At 44.0% G+C, this 18,914-nt stretch overlaps 1 protein-coding gene across 2 annotated transcripts in view; it reads left to right on the forward strand.

Moving 5' to 3' along the window:
- TULP4 (TUB like protein 4) overlaps window positions 1–18,914 on the forward strand; it is a 291,590-nt gene that overhangs the window by 218,992 nt on the left and 53,684 nt on the right. For both annotated transcript variants that reach the window (XM_090042154.1, XM_090042144.1), the window contains 2 exons: window positions 15,136–15,316; window positions 17,501–17,635. In XM_090042154.1, the coding sequence (XP_089898280.1) occupies window positions 15,136–15,316; window positions 17,501–17,635 (316 nt within the window). The remainder of the gene's footprint in view (window positions 1–15,135; window positions 15,317–17,500; window positions 17,636–18,914) is intronic.

Below are 18,914 nucleotides of genomic sequence, written 5' to 3' on the forward strand. Positions count from 1 at the left end.
GCAGTCATTGAGGCCTCGATCTTCCGCTTCCATGCTGCCTGGACGCACAGGCTAGGCTGTGGACCTCTAAATTGACCTGAAACAGAATAGACCTTGCCTGCTAGTTCATTCCCCTGCTCCAGAATGCCAATTAAAGTAAGCAATACCAGGAAAAACTCCTTTACAGTCAGGGTGTTCAGACTGTGGAATAAACTCCCTCCAGAGGTGGTGCAGTCACTTACCCTGGAGATTTTCAAGAGAAGACTGGACAGTCACCTCGCTGGGGTCACTTGACCCCAGTTGTCTTCCTGCTTCCAGAAGTGGAGGGCTGGAACTGATGATCTGCAAGGTCCCTTCCAGCCCCTAACAATCTATGAATCTATGAATCTAAGCCAATAAAAAAACAAAATGCTCCAAATTGTCATCTGAGTATTCTGTCTTGTGAGGGACAGTATGTTGGCAGCCCCTCTAAGGGAAGTGGAGAGCACTTATGGTCTCTTTCAGGAAATTGCCAAAGAAGTCTTGGCTTGGGGATAGTACAGGTAATTGCCAACCATATATGAGGAGATTGAGTGTTAGTGGCTTCCTCTATCTGACTGAGCAGTTACCGGTAGAATTGATGGTGCAAACCCATCAAACAATTAGCAGAAAAACATGCACTTTATTTGACACTACTAATATTCTGATGTATGTGACGCAAATATGTTCTCATCAGCATGTGTGCACTCCCTAACCCCTCTTCTAATGAATGAAAAAGGGTTGGAGAACTGAGTGAAAGAGGAGAAAGCCACACTGCTTTCAGAAACTTTCCCTCATATTTCAGATTTGTAAATTTAGTGATTCCCAATCCCATCTCCATTCCCTAATGTTTATCCAGGCAGATGATTATCAGCCCCAAATCTTCAAACTATTCTTTTTTAGGTATTCACTGTGGTTTTAAGCATAACAAAGCAGCTGGGGGGTGGAGAATGGTCTTGTAACAATTGTTTTTGGATAATGCAAACTGATGTACAGTGTCAGTCAAGAGTCAGTCTGTGAAACAAGTGTTTGCAGAGAACAGCCTTTCTTTTTCTGTGCTTATCTAATTAATATGCAATGATGTACTGAAGTGTGTCTTGAAAATCAAGGAAGAGAAAGAGATGCATATGTTCTTTATGTAATGATAAAGTTAATACTTACCCAGGTATAATGATCAATATGTAAAAGAATTAGACTTCCTAGAATTTGCCCAATTGCTTTCAAACAGCATACAAGGTTATCTGTGTGCATAAGCGGTTCCATTCTCACATGTCCAGAGCAGGTGTGAAGTTTTGGACCTGGAAGCTGAGACGATCTGTATTTTTGGCTTCACAGAGAAGTCTATAAAGATCAAAGCAAGTGTTATTGCAGTTCCCAGGTTTTAGAATTTCACTTTTGTTTTAAAAGCAGTATTGTCCCCCAAATCTCCAGTGCATTTGCTTTGTCTTCTCACCAGAAGGCATTGTAATAGTTATTACCCTGAGGACTTCATGAGAGAGCAAGCCTGAAAGTATGCCGTCTATAAAGTATTACATGCTGATGGTCTGGAATGAGAATCCTTTGCTCAGTCAGTGTATGTGGGAGCGAGCAGCATGATAAATCATGTGTGTGCTGGCCAGTGCTTCCTGCCCATTTCTCAAGGAAATTGAAGACTTGCAATCAGGTTTTCAAGGCTGAAAGGCAGTTGAAGAAAACTGAATTCAGTTTTTTAAAGATTTTTTTGTGTGAATTATGTGCATTTTTCTTTTTATATCATCTTTAAAGTTCAGGACATCATATTACGGCAGCTGAATTTTTAATGGGAATAAAAAGCACTCTGCAGCAGAGCAGCTGTCTGCTTCTCTCTGTATCCTCTCTCTCCCTCTGCATGTTTAGGTGAGAAATGGAAATAAAATAATGCTGCTTTGAGTGTGTTTAAAAAATACTGAAGTTGTTTCTCAACATCAGGGGACTGAGCGTGCTACTGTTACAGCTGTGTTGTTCACACTTTGCAAGCATAGTATCTGTAAATTAGAAGAATACAAGGAATATGAAATGCCAGTTCTGTGACTAAGTGGACCATAAAATGCCCTAACCAAAACCTTTCACAATATTCACGTTTTTAAAATTAAACTAATAATAGAGAATGAAAATGCTTTGAGGTAATAATTTTCCATATTCCTTCCCTGTTATTAAATATAGCATGTAAGTAAATGCTTTGAAGGTTTATTTTCTATTTTAAGCAGTTTATAGTTCATTTAATCATAGGTCACAAACATGGATTTATCTTTATTAATTTGACGGCGTTATGGCAAAGATTGCAATGTTGGTTCCTGGCATAAATACTGATGTCTGGCCACATGTCAAAGCAGACAGTGTCTTATTCAGCTTTCTTGAACTGTGCACTGCACCTCTGACAATGTGTATCCAGTTGGGTGGTAATGGCTCTTTCTGCAGAATGCCATTTTTGAAGTGTGGTTCTGGGATGAACTATTTTTTTCTTCTTTTTGTTGAAGTTCAGCAATGCCAAAGCAAAGGAGGCCAAAAGGTACCAAAAAGGCAACTTTAAACTTTAGAAAGCAAAATTAAAAAAAAACAGATCAGAAGGTGAATCAAAATGCCTTAAAGTTCAAAGTAAAAAAAATAAAAGCCTTCAAGGTGGTGTGGTTACTACCTAGAAAAACAGCACATCTGCTGAGACAAAGGGAATGGGGATTGCAAGGAGTAAATCAGGGTCTAAATGGCAAGGTTTGATGGGCTGTGAAAAACCAATGGGAATCACTGAAAATTTGGAAGCCAGTAAATGTAAGCATAAATAGCAAGAAGCAAAAATAAGATTTTATAAGGGCTAAAATGGAACTCAGAGAACAAATTGCCAAAGGTGTGGAAACAAACAGCAATACATTCTTTAAATGAATCAGGATCAGGAAGATTGCAAGAGTGCCAGTAATTCTGCTGCGTCACACTGCACTGAGGTTCTAATTAAGGACAATAAAACTTTGCTGAGAAGCCAGCTGAGTACTTCAAATCATTCTTACTGAGTGAGAATGCTGGTGGGATTTCTGTCTTTGACCTGCTCTTGTCTGGTATTGGAAGTACTTCTTCTGTGATAGCTCACAGGTAATGAACGGAGTGGGTGCTAGAAGAAATTCAAAATATAATCAGGCCCCATGCCAAGACAGTACAACCCAATTTTTCTTTTAAAAATTTAAGTCTGGATTAGCTGGGCTGCTAGCAAAACCATATACCATTTTTTGCTTAAAAACAAAGAAATAGTTTGTGTTCTAGAATGGGTGGCCCATGAGCTGTATATGGTCCATGAGTGGTTAACTCATAGCCTGAGGGCTCCCATCCAGGCTCTGCTATCCCTGTCACTCCTGCTGTTACCATCTGTCTTTGGGGTCTCCAGCCTCCCTCTAATGAGGCCAGATCAGAGCTCTGGGCACAGACAGTCCCAATCAGGGCAATCTATCCTAGGAGGCTGTAAGGGAACAGATGCCACCTGCAGCAAGCTGGCATCAGTGCCCTGGGTCCAGATGGTCCTAGTGGGGCAAGCAGAGGGACCAGTCCCCTGATGCCACAGACATCAGGTCCCACTTTCTCCAGCCTATAAAGACCAGAACCAGCCTGCAGTACTCTGCTTAGGCAGAGACTGAGGTAGTTGCTCCTGCCCTCTGTATGCTTCCTTTCTTTCTCTTAGTAAATCTTTGGTTTTGACTCCTGGCTCTGGTCCTGACTTTTGGCACATCCTGACTCTGGCTGCAGGCCTTGTTTCTGGTTTTGATTCCTGGCATATTCTGACTGTGGCTTGGTTCCTAGTTCTGGCTTTGGCTCCTGATTCTGGCAAATGCTGAGTCTGGCTTTGCCTCCTGATTCTGGTTTTTTACCCTGGGCAAATCCTGACAAGGCCTTTGGCGCTGGATTCTGGCATATCTTGACTCTGGCTGTGGCTCCTGATTCCAGTTCTGACTGCTAGCAACTCCTGACCTCTGGCTACCTAGGACTCTGTCCCTGTACTTTGCCTATGTGTCAGGTGCCTGTTTGCAACTGCCCACACCTGACACATGGGCAAAGTCCCTAACACTCCCTTTCCCTTCTCCAGCTTCTGCTTCCTGCTTCAGCCTTTGTGGTGAGATGGGATGGCACAGCCCAGGTGGCTCCCAACAGGTCTGAAGGTGGACGGCCCTGTGGTAGAGGATCGGAGAATAACAAGTCTTGTTCCCTAATATAGGTACAAAAAAGACTATGTAGGAACCAATGATAAGCCAGTAGTTGGTTGAAATGAAAATTAAAATATGAATCACATAACAACTGGAAATCACATTTGGACAGGGTCTAACCGACATGATTCTTACAGGGATTCATTCCTCAGAATTCTTTGTGTGTGTCAAATAAAGTAACAGATAAAGGAGAACTGATGTAATTTCTTTAGACCTTTAAAAACCCTACAAAAAGATGTGGCATAGGAAGTTACTAAAGAAGCAAAGTAGCAAAGGGATGCAAGGAAAACACTGCCATAGATCAAAAACTGGCTAGGGCACAGAAGGTAAAGGGTACTTTTAAATGGTTTATTTTAATGACAAAGCAGTGGGGGCCTGTGCTCTGTGATATATCGCATATACATTTATTAATGATCTGGCACATTGGGTGAGCAGTGAAGTAGGAAAATTTGCGGATGTTCCAAAGCTATTTACCATATTTACTCAAATCTAAGTCAGCCGTGAATTTAAGATGACCCTCCCTATAATTAGATTCTGTACATGGAAGATTTTTAAATTTGTTATAATATTCCAGGTATATAATCTAATTATCAGAGGATTGTCTTAATTCCCCTCACCCTTACTGCTACAGCAAAGAAAACAGTGGCTGGAGGGATCAGGTGGCTCCCTTGCCCTCTGTGCCCCCACTTCTTCCCCCTGCAGTCTTCCTGCCCTCTCCTACCTCCCCAGCTCCCCACAGCCCTCTCCCCACTCCCCAGCCTCTTCCTCTTTCCCTTCTCCCCACCTTACTGTCAGATGCTGCACGGGCTCTGTTCCCTCCCAGAACACAGCACGTGGAAGTGAAGCTCCTGCCAGCCATGCAGCAGTTGATTGGCTGCATAGGGTATTCATGTGCTCCATACCTGGGAGAAAATCCAGAGTAAGCCTGAGTGAGCTGTGCTTGACATTGGGGGGGGGGGGGGCAGAAACTGCAGAGGGCAAGCAGGGTTGGAAGGGAGGGTATGAGACTGCTGTGAGTCTGACTCTGGCCCCAACCTCAGCTCGGGGCCAGAGTCAGAGCTGCAGCAGCCCCACCCCTGCCCTTGAATGTGAATCTAAGATGAGGGGCTTCCCCCCACTCTGATAGGGGGGATAAAAACCTTGTCTTAGATTTGAGTAAATGTACTAGGTAAGTTGGGTCAGAGAAGTCTGAGGACACTTGAACCTGAACAGCTAAGTGAAGGGGCTGCACAATGGCAAATAACATTCATCAATAAAAGCAAAATAATACACATTACCAGGAAAAATTATACCATTCATATACCTTGCAGGCTTCAGAATTAACTCTGTCATTCAAAAAATGTCTTGGACATCACTAGATCAGCAGAAACGTGCTAAATATGCATCTACAGTCTAAAAGTTAAGGATGCAGAAGGAAGGCGAGAGTGAATAGTTTATTGAATAGTATCCTGTTTTATAGATAGGCACGTACTTAATTTGTGGTTTTACGGATTTCATGGAAACTGTGAAATCTGGAGTTGTCTGTAAAATCCACAAAAAGCCCCCAATAAAAATAAAATGCTGCCTCCCCCGATGAAAGCCAGTAGTTTTGGTGCTGGCTGGTGGAGCGGCATGAAGGGCATCAGGTAAGATGGCGACTGCCACCTTTTCCCTCCTCCCCCTGCTAGGGCTTGTCTGCCAGTTAGCACTCAGGGGCAGGGTGGCATGAAGGACAACCAACTATCCAGATGGCAGCTGCCCTCTTGTCGCTCCTCCCCACCCAAGCCTCTTTACCAATCATCACGAGGGATGGAGGCTGCCGTGAAATGCCTGAGAAACTGGCTCTGCATGCCTTTAGCAGGCTGCAGAAAACCTTGTTTCACCATGATTTAAGTAGGTCCCTATTTCTGTACCACATGTGCAGTCCTGAGTGTACTCTGTGCAGGTCTAGTCACCTTGTCTCAAATGGGACTGTAGAAAAAGGGGGTCTCTAGAAAAGGGCAATAAGTATGATCAGTGGCCTGGAATGATGGATATGGGGAGAAGTTATTAGAGAATTTGGGACTTGGAAACAAGGTGAGTAAGTGGGGAAAGGATGAAAGCATACAAGACAGATGAACAGTTTAGAGGAAAAAAAGATCACGTGCTTCTTTTCTCTGTCTCAGAACCATAGGTTCTGGAATTAAACTGCAGGAAATTCAAAAACCAATTAAAGGATATAGTTTTTCACACATTAATTAATTAGACCATGGAACTTATTATACAGAAAGTTGTTAAGGTCATTAATTTACCCTGTCCTTTTTTTTAATAATCTTGTCTATTTGGGGGGGCCAAGTGTATCAACAGTTAGAATTAATAAAAACAATGTATTTGGAAAGGAGATTAACCATTATATCTCAGAATGTAAGGATGTTTCTGACTAACAAACCCCCTTTACATGTTCAGGTAAAGGTGCAATTGGATCTAATGCATGATCCACATGGTTGCACTTCCTGCCATGCCACATGTGTGTGGCAGGAGATGTGATTGTGGGATCATGCATTCAATCTAATCATGCCTTATTGCCAGTGTAGGGGGAGTTCAATCCTGGGCTCCCCTTGTATTGGTAAGAAGCAGGCACCAATGACTGGGAACCCCCTTTGCTGAAGGGGCTCCCCGCCGTGGGGGCCATGCATATCACAGCTGATGGGGCTTTGGGTCCTGTCAGTTACAGGTTGTCCTGGTCCCAGCTGTGCCTGAGGTTGAACTGGCTGGGGGGAGGAGGCTCCAACCACTGTTTGCACCCTGGGAGGGCATGAGGGGGGAGGGCATGTGCTCCCAGATCTGCATAGAGTGGGGTGGGGCAGGCAGGCTGCAGTTATGGGCTAGAGTCAGAGCTGCACCAGGCTTTTTTCAACAGGGGCTGGGCTCGGGGCAGGGGCTATGGAGGGGGCTGCAGCCACCCCAGATTTCACCATAGCTCTGCTCCCAGCCCTGATGCCCAGCTCTACCCAGTGCATAGTTTCATGGTTGGGGCAGGGCATTGAACCAGGGCTGCACTGTGTGGGCATCGGCGTCAGTACTGGAAACGGGGCTGCAGCGAAATTTGGTGTGGCTGCAGCCCCCTCCGTAGCCCCCGCCCCAAGCCCAGCCCCCACCGAACCCGCAGCTGCAGTCCGCCCACACTGCCCCACGCAGAACCGGGGGCACCCGCCCCCCTGTGCCCTCCTGGGGTGCAAGCAGCAGTAGATGCTGCCCCCCTACACAAGCCTCAGCTCCATCCTGTTGCCCTCCCTGCCCTGTCTGGGTAGTGCCTGCCCCTGCCCCCTTCCTCGCTGTGGAGGGCATTGATCTGCCCGCCCCATGCCCCTTCCCTCCCCCCTCCCCTTCCACCACAATGGACTTATCAGCTGCATGCAGCTGTATTGGAAATTGGATTGGTATTGGCCCCCAAAATCTCTAATGGTGTATCCCTAATTGCAGCAGGTGTTTTATAAACCTGAGATCCTTCAGTAAAGGAAGGGTTACTGAAATCCTTTGGCACCACAGTTTCACTTTCTTTGCATTTGATTTTATTTCTCTAATGTATTATCACTACATTAATTCTAATGCCTTTACGATTGTTACCATATCCTTAGAAAATCCAGATTACAGCATTCTTCTTCCCTCCCACTTCAGTTTTAATCTAAAACCTGGCTTCCTACCCTGGCACAAAAGGCAGGCATTTGTTCCAAGTTTTGATTCAGAGAAAGCATTTGATCAGGCTTCCTGGGAGGTTCTTTTTCTTTTTTCTTTTTTTTTTTTTTTGGCAACATGAGAAACTTTCAGTTTTGCTCCCGAATTTCATGCAGGAAACAGTTTATTTTAATTTTTGCCTCTGCAGTGGTACTGACTGACTATGCATAACCAGAGCCCTTTAAATGTTCAGTAAGGACTACACTAGGCTGCCTTTTATATGAGTGAATCACTGAACCTGTGGTCATGGCTCTAGGTCTACCTTCATCTATTACTGAAGTTAAATCTTAAGTTTACTTACAAAAATACTTGTAGAATGCTTCAGTGGTAATAGGGATGTATTTGGTAGCTGTGTTAGTCTGAGACAAAAAATAAATGCAGAACTCTGGAACTCTTGGTTCAGAGATGATATCTTTTATTAGACCAACTAAGAAATTGCCATTATCTTTTTCTGCAAGCTTTTGGGCACTCATGCCCTTCCTCAGGCTTTCCATGATAATAGGCACATACTAGGTATAAATTTGAGGGGCAGTAATAGCCACACCCCTAAACAATGGCTAGCTTCTCAGCAGGTTCACATTGGGATAGCTTCTTTGGGAGTGTCCCCACATACAGGGTTGTGTGCTTCTAGCAGCAAAAATAGTAGTGGCACAAATTTGTGCGGGACAAAATGCCCTACTTTGGGCAAACTGCCCTTTCCCTATTTCTCTTAGCTCTCAGCATGCTGGAGGAACCAGAGTGAAACTAAAGGAATGGAGGCACTCTGGCCAACAGCCAAAGTGTCTCCCTGGAGGACTGAGTCTCTGTGTCTGCTGGCACACACTCCTGTAGTATATGCTGCACCGCTTTTTCTTGCAGCCTTTTTTTGTTTTTGGTTGGTTTGTTTTTTTTGTTACTGGAATTTCCCGTCACAAATTATGCCTCATCTGCAAATTTCCAGCACAGGGCATGTTTTAACAATGTGAACATGCAGTTTGTGGTGCCACAAATCACACGTGCCTACACATCTGGATCCAGCCTTTGAGTTCCATGATTTGACCCTGCAGAGAATATACAGAGATAGACCTTTCTTCATGATACCGGATGTGGTGAAGTGGCAGAATCTTTACCTTTCAATATGGAATAAAGTTTTAAATAAAAATGATTTGTGGTAGTGCTTGTAGCTGTAAAAAAGGGCTAATGATGCCTCTTTAAAGTTTGTAAAAACAAAAGAAAACAGAACAAACCTTCCCTAGAACTGTCCATAAAAACCTAAGTAACTGTCTGAACAAGGCTGGATGTTGAAGGACAGGCAGAAAGGAGCAGTGCCACCTGGCATCTGAGTGAGAGTGTAGCACTGTGCAGGGAGCTGTCAGGGCTTTTAATCCACAAGAGCCTCTTTCCCCCCACATACCTCTGCTGCTGCTGCAGAGTCAAGGGCTGGATTAACCTTTTAGTAGGCCCTAGGCAAACAAACTTGTAGACCCCAGGCTGGTCCCCCTCCCCAGCCCAGCGTTGCCACCTATGGGGAGTGGGACTCCAATCCGCCACTAAGAAGCAGCTGCTGTGGTGGCAAGGCCAGGGGAGGGGAAGTGAAGGGAGGCAGATGTGGCTATTTTTGCTGCTGGCGTGGAGGGAAGGAATGCCACCCCCTCCCCCCCACCCCATGCAGCTTAGGGCCCTAGGCATGTGCCTAGTTTGCCTATGTGTTAATCTAGTTCTGGCTGAGTCCTGTTGCCTGCCTGTAACACTGCTCACCATATAGGTAGGAATGCTGTGGGGCCCTGAGCAGTACTGTGGAGAGGGATGTAGTTGGGATGGAGCTACGGGGCTAGGAGGGTAGAGAGGCATTTGGTGGGTATCTGTGCCAGGATCAGGGGAGTGGGACTGGTGGGGGTAAGGCTGGAGTGGGGACAGCATGATGTGTGGTCAGGAGTGTAAGGTTTGGGGTGTGTGGGAGATCCCTGGGGTTGGGGCAGCACATTAAAAGCATTGCTGCGGTAAAGCAGGGTTGCAAACCTGAGAAAAAAAAGTTAATGATAGTCTGCACACTTTTTACTGACAACCAAACTTTTTTACTACAGTTGGTTTTAAACTCCAAAACGTGAACCTGACCTTTGTTGCTGCCATCCAAATCCTGAAAATGTATGTCAGTAAAAAAGTTTGGTTATCAGTAAAAAAAAAAAAAAAGTTTGCAGATTGTCAGTAAAATAATGGGGGGGGGGTTGACAACCCTGTTGAGGCTGGATTGGTGCTAACAAATTCTTTTTGTGTGCATTCAATCCAGTTTTTATTTACATATATTAGGCAAAACTAAGGTGATCGTTTCTAAATTACAGTTGTATTAGGGGGAGGGAAACTTGGCAAACCAGATCTTGATGTACTATAATTATGGCTCTGTTGATTTCCATGGAACTATGCCAGTATCCGTGAGCTGAAGCTCTGGTCCAAACATCACAGCATCATTATGCAGGACAGAAGGGGCCACAACTCAGTTTGAACAAATTGTAGGTGGTTACCTGACATAATGATTGAACAAAATAAGATTTCTTCTGCTGAAATTCTTTTATTGTCCTTTGAAAACAAGAATTCCTGACAGCTACTAAAAACATTTTAACTTGCCTTTGTAAAACTTGATTAAGGTTAGAAGAGGCCATATTTTGATTACAGTACCTGTGTAGGAGGTTCTGAATTTAGCCTGCAAAAAATATGTTTGAAAGTTTTTTGAACGTGGACTGTAGAGAGCCCGTAACCCATGTCTTGTTCCCTTAGGTAGCAGATTTAAAAGCAATAAGGAGAATATTTTTAACTTAACACAACTGGCCTGTGGTACTAAAATGCCATAAGATAACACGAAGGCCAAGAGTTTAGCAGGATCCAAAAACTCATTGGACATGGATATGAATAACCAGAATATTCCATCAGTATCATAAATAAATAAGGAGCGTAACCACTTAAGTTTCAGCGCTTAAACCTTAAACCAATATCTGACCTCTGGATTTAGGAGGAAAGTCTTCCTTAGGCAGTATATGCCTTAACTACTAATCATGGGGTTTTTTTCCATCTTATTGAGAAGTATATGGTAACAGAGATAGGATGCTAGACTAAGTACACTCTTTGCAACAAGGGATATTGTAGTCAGATCACACTCAAAGTTGGAGCAGTCTAAATAAAGTGGATTGGTCAAGCATAGTCGACAGTGAGATAAAACATGATCTAGATTGGGTATAAGAATCTAGCCATGATAAACTTGTCATTGGTAAAGCATGTATTGTTTTGGGTTGAAGTTCCTCTGGATTTATACCACTGTAAGTGAGAGCAGTATTTGTCAGCAGTGTTTAATTTTTTTTTGGAAAGCAACACTCACAAAACACTTTCCTGATTGCCCCTCTTTCCCAATTTTTGTCATCCGCTACCACTTAAAGCCTTTTGCAGTTCTTGATCAGCCCACAAAGGGAAGCTAGTAATGGCTTCTCCTTTCATCAGACAACTGTGAAATCACACTACTTCCTGAAACTTTTTCAAGTACATTTTTGCAAGTATGGCTGAAGGACAGTGTTAAAAAATAAAATCTGTCTTTTTTTTCCTCAGCTTATTTCATTTGTGGATTGTCACTGGTTTCCCTGTGACATCAGATAGTTTTTATCCTCTAATGTTTATGTGCATTTCACATAGCAACAGGAAAGAGAACAAGGTTTGAATACTAGAAAAACTGTGGTTGTAAAACAGAAAAACAGGCAGTGGGTTAAAGGAGAGGTGTAGTACTTGACATTTATTTTAACTTATTTGGAAAATGGACTAGATTTTTAGCTAGCAATGGCTCTTTTAATTTGCCTGAAGCCTACTTGTCTTTTGTAGACCCACATGGTACATCGGGAGCAAGAAGAGGGCACCAGGCAATGTAGGGCCCCTGCAAGACCAAACAGTAATTTTGTGGCTATGCCTGATAAGAAAGCTGATATTTTTAAGAGTTTCTTTGCCTCTGTTTTCTTGAACAAGGACCGGAACATCCCACCTACCAGAGGTAGGGACAGTCTCGGGGATAGGTCTGTCAGGCCTTCAGTCAGCGCAGATGTAGTTAGGGATCTTCTGGAAGGGCTGGACATTTTTAAATCTGAAGGTCCAGATGCCCTCCACCCAAGGGTGTTGAGGGAGCTATTGGGGTGATTGTGGAGCCCTTGGCCCAACTATATGAGCATTCGTGGTCATCTGGTCAGGTGCCGGGGAATTAGAAACTGGCTAATGTTGTCCCAATTTTCAAGAAAGGGAGGAAGGAGGACCCAAGTAAATATAGGCCTGTAAGCCTCACCTCAGTGCTCGGGAAGATCTTGGAGAGAATCATCAAGGAGCACATCTGTGGGGGGCCTGCAGGGGAGATCATGGTCAGGGGCAATCAGCATGGGTTCATCAAAGGCAGGTCCTGCCTGACCAACCTGATTGCCTTTTATGACCAAGTAACTAAATCCTTGGATGATGGTGTCACCATGGATGTAGTCTTTCTAGACTTTAAGAAGGCCGTTGACACTGTCTCTCACCCCATCCTCTTTAATAAATTAAGTGACTGTGGCATTGATGCCTGAACAGTTGGATGAGTAAAAAATTGGCTGATGGGGTGCACCCAGAGAGTAGTGGTGGATGAGTTGTACTCAACCTTGGCAAGATGTGAGCAGTGGGTTACCCCAGGGCTCAGTCCTCGGGCCCGCACTGTTTAACATCTTCATCAGCGACTTGGACGAGGGGGTGGAAAGGTCGCTGTCCAAGTTTGCTGATGACACTAAGATGTGGGGCAAGGTGAACACACTTGAAGGGAGAGAGAGGCTGCAAATTGATTTAGACAGACTACAAAAGTGGGCAGATGAGAATAGGTTGGGGTTCAACATAGATAAATGCAGGGTGCTGCACCTTGGGAAAAGGAATCCACAACATACATACAGGCTGGGGAGTTCCTTTCTTGAAAGCACAGAGGCGGAAAGGGATCTTGGAGCCATTATTGACTTCAAGATGAACATGAGCTGCCAATGCCAGACCACAGCCAGCAAGACCAGTCATACCTTGTCATGCATCCAAAGGTGCATCTCAAGCCGGTCCAGAGAGGTAATACTACCCCTCTATGTGATTTTGGTCAGGCCACAATTGGAGTACTGCGTCCAGTACTGGACGCCACACTTTAAAAAGGATGTGGCCAGCTTGGAGAGGGTTCAGAGGAGGGCCACCGGCTTGGTGAGAGGGCAGCAGGACAGGCCCTACGAGGAGAGACTGAGGGACATGAACCTGTTCAGCCTCAGCAAGAGGAGGCTGAAGGGGGACCTGGTGGCTGCCTACAAACTCATCAGGGGAGATCAACAGCAAATAGGTAGAGCCCTTTTCTCCCCAGCACCACTTTGGGTGATGAGGAACAACGATAATAAGCTGATGGAGAACAGGTTTAGGTTAGAGATCAGAAGGCAATATTTTACAGTTAGGGTGGCCAAAATCTGGAACCAACTTCCCAGGGAAGTGGTCCTCACCCCTACCTTGGGCAAATTCAAGAGGAGGTTGGATGATCACCTGTCTGGGGTCTTGTGAACCCAGCATTCATTCCTGCCTGTGGCAGGGGGTCAGGCTAGATGATCTGTTCAGGTCCCTCCTGACCCTAGCTACTATGATACTATGATGGTAGCAGCCTTGAATAATGCTTTTGCTATTTCAAGGTTTTCTTATTACATCTTATTTTTTGTTGGCTTTCTGAAGTGCACCCAGGATACAGGCCTTCCATTTCTTCAAAATATTTAGACACCAAACTCACTCAAAGGAGAGAAATCTGTAGGTTCTAAGCTGTCTGGTCCTAGTCTGTGCACATTGGTTAAATAGTATCTTAAACAAGAAAAGGCCTTGCATCATCTATTTTGCATTTGCCATTGTGGGTGGAAGCTCTCCTTTATCTTTTCCTGAATGCATAATACGTTCCCTTGCTCCTGGGCTGCAGTGGCCTAGTTCCAGTTGATTGATCATATTGCCTTTAGCTAGCTTTGGAGGTCATTCTCCTGTCTTCTTCTAACCAGATGTTCATCAGTTAAATAACTGGTCCCCTCCCCTATTCAACATTTATGTTTCTCATAAGCCATTTGAAATCTTTGCTGGTACCTCACTTCTCTCCTGCACCTGTTGATATAGCAACTTCTGACATGCACTGCCTCTGCAATAGATTTTTAAATTATATCAGATATGAAGGCATCGTAAAAAGTCTTGTTATCCGCTGCTGTTTGAGTTTAATGGCAACCAGGGCCAGGTTTGAATAATGTCAAGAAATTTCTTTTAAAATATAGAAAATGGCAGGCCTGAGCTCCAACCTGAATCATTACCCCTTCCACTATTTTAGGTATTAAGGTTTAAAACCCCTGCCACCATTTATTGATAACCATTTTTTCCTCTTGCAAGTACTCTCAGAGACAGGGTAACTCAGGAACAAACCCACATTTATTTAAAGTCAAGTGAACAATCGCTATGAACTACTGAACTAATGCAGCCCAGCCTTCTGGTTTTCAGTCCCTCTAATGCAGGGGTGTCAAAGTCCTGGGGGTTAGGTGAGTGAGTGCAGTGAGTCCATGGGCTGAATGAATGGCATGAAGCTGGCCCCCCTGTGCCAGATCCAGCACACAGGATGTCCAGTCTGGCCAGTGTGGGACCTGTTGGGAAGAGGTCTGGTATCACAGGTTACCTGCCACTTCAGGAACAAGCTGTGATGCTGCTAGGGCTCCAGCACCATGGATCTCACTCAGGTATTTGGCTACTGCTGGTGGAAGATCACAGCCAGAGTCAGGGCAAAAATCCGTGGGATGGATGACCCAGGTCTGCAGGCTAGAGTAGGCCCGCAGGACATGTAGTTGACATCCCTGCTCTACTGCTGTGCCTCACAGCAGCAAGCCCAAATAAGCCTCACTTTTTAAGTCCAGTTTTCCCCTTCTCAGGCATGTAGGCTCAAGGTGCTTCCTTCAGCTCTGCTCTTGCTAAGGTCAACAGGAGCAACTTTCTAATGCATATGCACAAAAGGGATGAGTTAAGGTTTCATGGGCAGCCTCAGCTCTGGCGTCTCCCCACTTGTGAGTGCTTTGCCATCTTCACAGCTTTCTTGGAAGGTATTTTTTCCTTATCCCTAAGATCACATTGAAAGACATGGCTACATTGTTCTGGATTCATTTTCACATAGCTATTCTGAGAATTCTGAAGGGGATGACATGTGGTGGACCTATTCTCTCTCCTGCTAAGGGTGTTGCTCTGTTATCTCCAGGTACTTTTTGGCACCGCCGATGGTCAGGTCATCGTCATGGACTGCCATGGCCGCATGCTGGCACACGTCCTTCTCCACGAGTCAGATGGGATCCTCAGCATGTCCTGGAACTACCCCAGCTTCCTTGTGGAAGACAGCAGTGAAAGCGACACAGATTCGGATGACTACTCCCCACCGCAAGGTAGTGATGTGTTCAGCTTTGTTCTGTTGAACATTGGCTATCCCTTCAATAACAGTAATGCCATGGGGCACTCATGCTCTGTGGGGGGACGTCTATGGTTCCAGTTCGTAAAGGGTGCAGTTACATCAGCTAAGAGAAGGTGTTTGGGGCTGTGTGAGTTACCAGTTTTTATGCTTCAGATGACTCATGTTATCAGTTTTTATGCTTCAGTTGCCTCAATTGCTAGTTGAGGCCAAGAAGTAAACCTCCCCTCACTTTCCCACCTCATCTGGGTATAATATCACTGAGGTTTGATTTTCAGACTAGGGGAAGACTAATAGTCATTGTGTCCGTTCTCAGGCAAGTACAGGATACTCTCTGCCTCCTCCCCAGCCATAAAAAGAAATATCAGATACTAAATTGATGCTCTAGTGCTGGAGACAAGAAATGGGAGTAAATGGGCCGTTGGTGTGTGTAATATATCAGGTCTAACTATAGCATAATGTCAATGATGTTGGGACAAAATAAAATATAAAAATGTTCATATCCATCAAAGATGAGTCTGAGCCAGTATCTCTGCCTTTGCACTTTAGGATTCACTTTGGGTCCAGTCCAAAAAGGTGCATGTTTTCCCAAACAGGCTGTAACCAGTCACATCAGAAACCTTGAGAGATCAGCTGCTGACAGTTTAGTTCCTTTGAATCTGAGTTTTGCCCTGACTTCCATGCGAATTTGAACACAGGCTCCATCTCCAATGCTGGTAGAGGTTTGCCTTCATAAGAGATACAGATTCCAGTCATTCTGGACTTCCCAGGAAGCCTCTAATAAAGGACAAGGAAAGGCATAAATGCATGTTGTTATTATTTTGCAATATCATGGTTCTGATTTTTGAATAATGGATTTGGATGGAACATGGCTGAAAACTAACATAATTCAAAATGAACTTGAGTGGGGTAGGAAACGTGCTAACTGCAGTTGAGTCAGTCAGGAGTGGGTGGACTCAATTACAAGCCTGTTTCTAACGAGTACTGTAACATGATGTGTTCTTTTTATAGCTTTACAGGTGCTTCACAAACTTCTCAAAGGTGGCAAGCCTTTAACTCACACTGATGTGTAGGATGGACTTTATGTTACTCATCTAAAAACAATGGGTTTTTTTAATGTATCAGTTACAGGACAGTTTTTCTCTCAAGTGTTTTTTGATAAGCCTTCTCATACATGCTGAAACAGTGCCATTCTTAGTCCACTATTTCATGATTGACTACTCAAAATTCATTGTGTTTGGGCCACAGAATCACTTTATGTAGGGACTGGAGAATCTTCTGTCAGAACAGTAAATGATGAAATAAATAAATAATGAATGCTACAGATGGTGCTATTGCCCATTAAATATTAAATGTAAAAGAAGATTGCATGAATACTGAAATACAGACTCCCACAGGCAAAGGGATTTTTTTGGATGGCCATCAAAGTACTCTTAGCTCAGGTCTCTCTTGTTTTTAGACTTTCTGATATATATGGACTCTGGTTAGAGGGTGTCATGATGGAACATACAATTAGCTAGCTCTTAACATGTAAAGGACTGTATTCTGTAAGAGGCCAGTTGTTACTCTAAGAGGCACTTACGATTTCTCCTGTGACTTCAACTGGAGTGCACTTAAGGACAAAATGTAGCTAGCAAATAGTTCTAAGTATGATAATTGTTTGCATTATATATAGATGTGAGACACTATATTTACAGGTAAACTATAGTAAAAATGCCTGTTTGCAGTTTCTAGCACCTATTGGTAACATGGATAACTCGGTGCTTGCTAAGTTTTAAGTGAAATGCACAGAGCCATCAGGGAGAACAAAATGGGTGTGGGGAGAAAGACTTCAGTCTAAGATGGGAATAACAGTCAAGTTTCAGCCAAGGAACACAAACTTGCCTCACAATTTTGGATGCGTCTCTTTGAGTTTCTTGTGATTACATCCCAAGGGCAATCGTCTTTTGGATAATGAGGGGGCACATCACAGAGTCTGTGAGGCTAAGTGGCTAGGCCTATTTTGCCTTGTTTTGGGTTCATGATCAAAAACAACCAGGCAGAATTCAAGTTTCAAAACCATGTAGTGTGACAGCAGGCTGGACAGCAGTGTGTTTCAAGCCTGGATTTAATTGTTTTGGATAGTGCCCTTCTTGCTTACTCAACAATCTTGTTTTTGCAGATGGTCCGGCTGCATATCCAGTACCAGTGCAGAACACCAAGCCACTACTCACTGTCAGCTTCACGTCAGGAGACATTAGTTTAATGAACAACTATGATGACTTGTCGCCTACTATCATCCGCTCAGGGTTGAAAGGTACTAAAGAGAGACATCTCCCCTTATCCCATACCTAGTTTTTCTTCTTGTATTTTTCACCTCATTATTTCTGTATGTGTTTTTGTTTTAGTGTCTCTGTCTTGCAGCCTGATACTTGCTACAGCAATTTTCCACTGTCAGCAGTGACACCTACTGGAATAAAAACAATGCGCAGCTATTAGATTTCTTGCTTTTGAAATAAATGGGTAGCCAGTTTTCTATCTGATGAGGTCACCTTTTAGCCAACTGCCCTAGCAGTCCTGTGTATGCCTGTATGTTTACATGTAATATATGCTTTATTTGTATCCTACACAAAATTTCTTTGATATCATATCTGTCACTCATGTAGCCATTACAGTCGCCCCGTGGCAATCTAAGTAAATTGTAATACTGTGCTTAATCTACCCATATAAACACCAGGGAATGTAGAGAATTATTAACAGAGTAACAATATTAAGTGGAAAGTCTTTTTTGAGAAAAGAAAACCTCCAGTGATTAATTGTAATACCTTAGAAAAATATTTATTAAGGAATATCTGCATATGTATTTTTGTGGAAAATACATGCTTCACATAAAGCCTTTAATTTAGGGCCAGATTCTGCTGTTCATATACATGATTAGTACTATGCGTTCTAAGTAGCCACATAGTTAGCGGGGGCACTTGCAGTTACAGTGAAGCACTTAACCATGTGGATGCAGCTAAGCATGTGATTAAATCCTGTTGACTCCATCTGAATTTAGGTAAGTACATAAGATTCCTAAGGTAATCACAGTGGCCGCATCTACATGAGATGCTGACTGCACAGTTGTGCAGTTGTACGCAATGATTTGGTACTTATGTATACTAAATGTTGGGCAGGTAATAGCACCACTGTGTTTCATTGTTTCATAGTTGGTAGGGTCGGAAGGGACCTGAGCAGATCATCAAGTCTGACCCCCTGCCATGGCAGGAAAGGGTATTGGGGTTAGACGACCCCGGCAAGGTGTTTATCCGGCCTCCTCTTAAAGACCCCCAGGGTAGGAGCCAGCACCACTTCTCTTGGAAGTTGGTTCCAGATCCTAGCCATCCTGACAGTGAAGTAGCGCCTCCTGATGTCTAGCCTGAATCTACCCTCTGCCAGCTTGTGACCATTATTCCTAGTCACTCCTGGCGGTGCTTGGGGGAACAGGGACTCCCCCAATGCCTGCTGGTCCCCTCTGACTAGTTTGTAACAGGCCACTAGATCCCCCCTCAGCCTTCTCTTGTGGAGGCTGAACAGATTCAGGTCCCATAGCCTCT

Source organism: Crocodylus siamensis, chromosome 1 (assembly GCF_052110815.1).
Source record: "Crocodylus siamensis isolate JL-2025a chromosome 1, ASM5211081v1, whole genome shotgun sequence".
In the NCBI taxonomy this organism is placed as follows: Eukaryota; Metazoa; Chordata; order Crocodylia; family Crocodylidae; genus Crocodylus; species Crocodylus siamensis.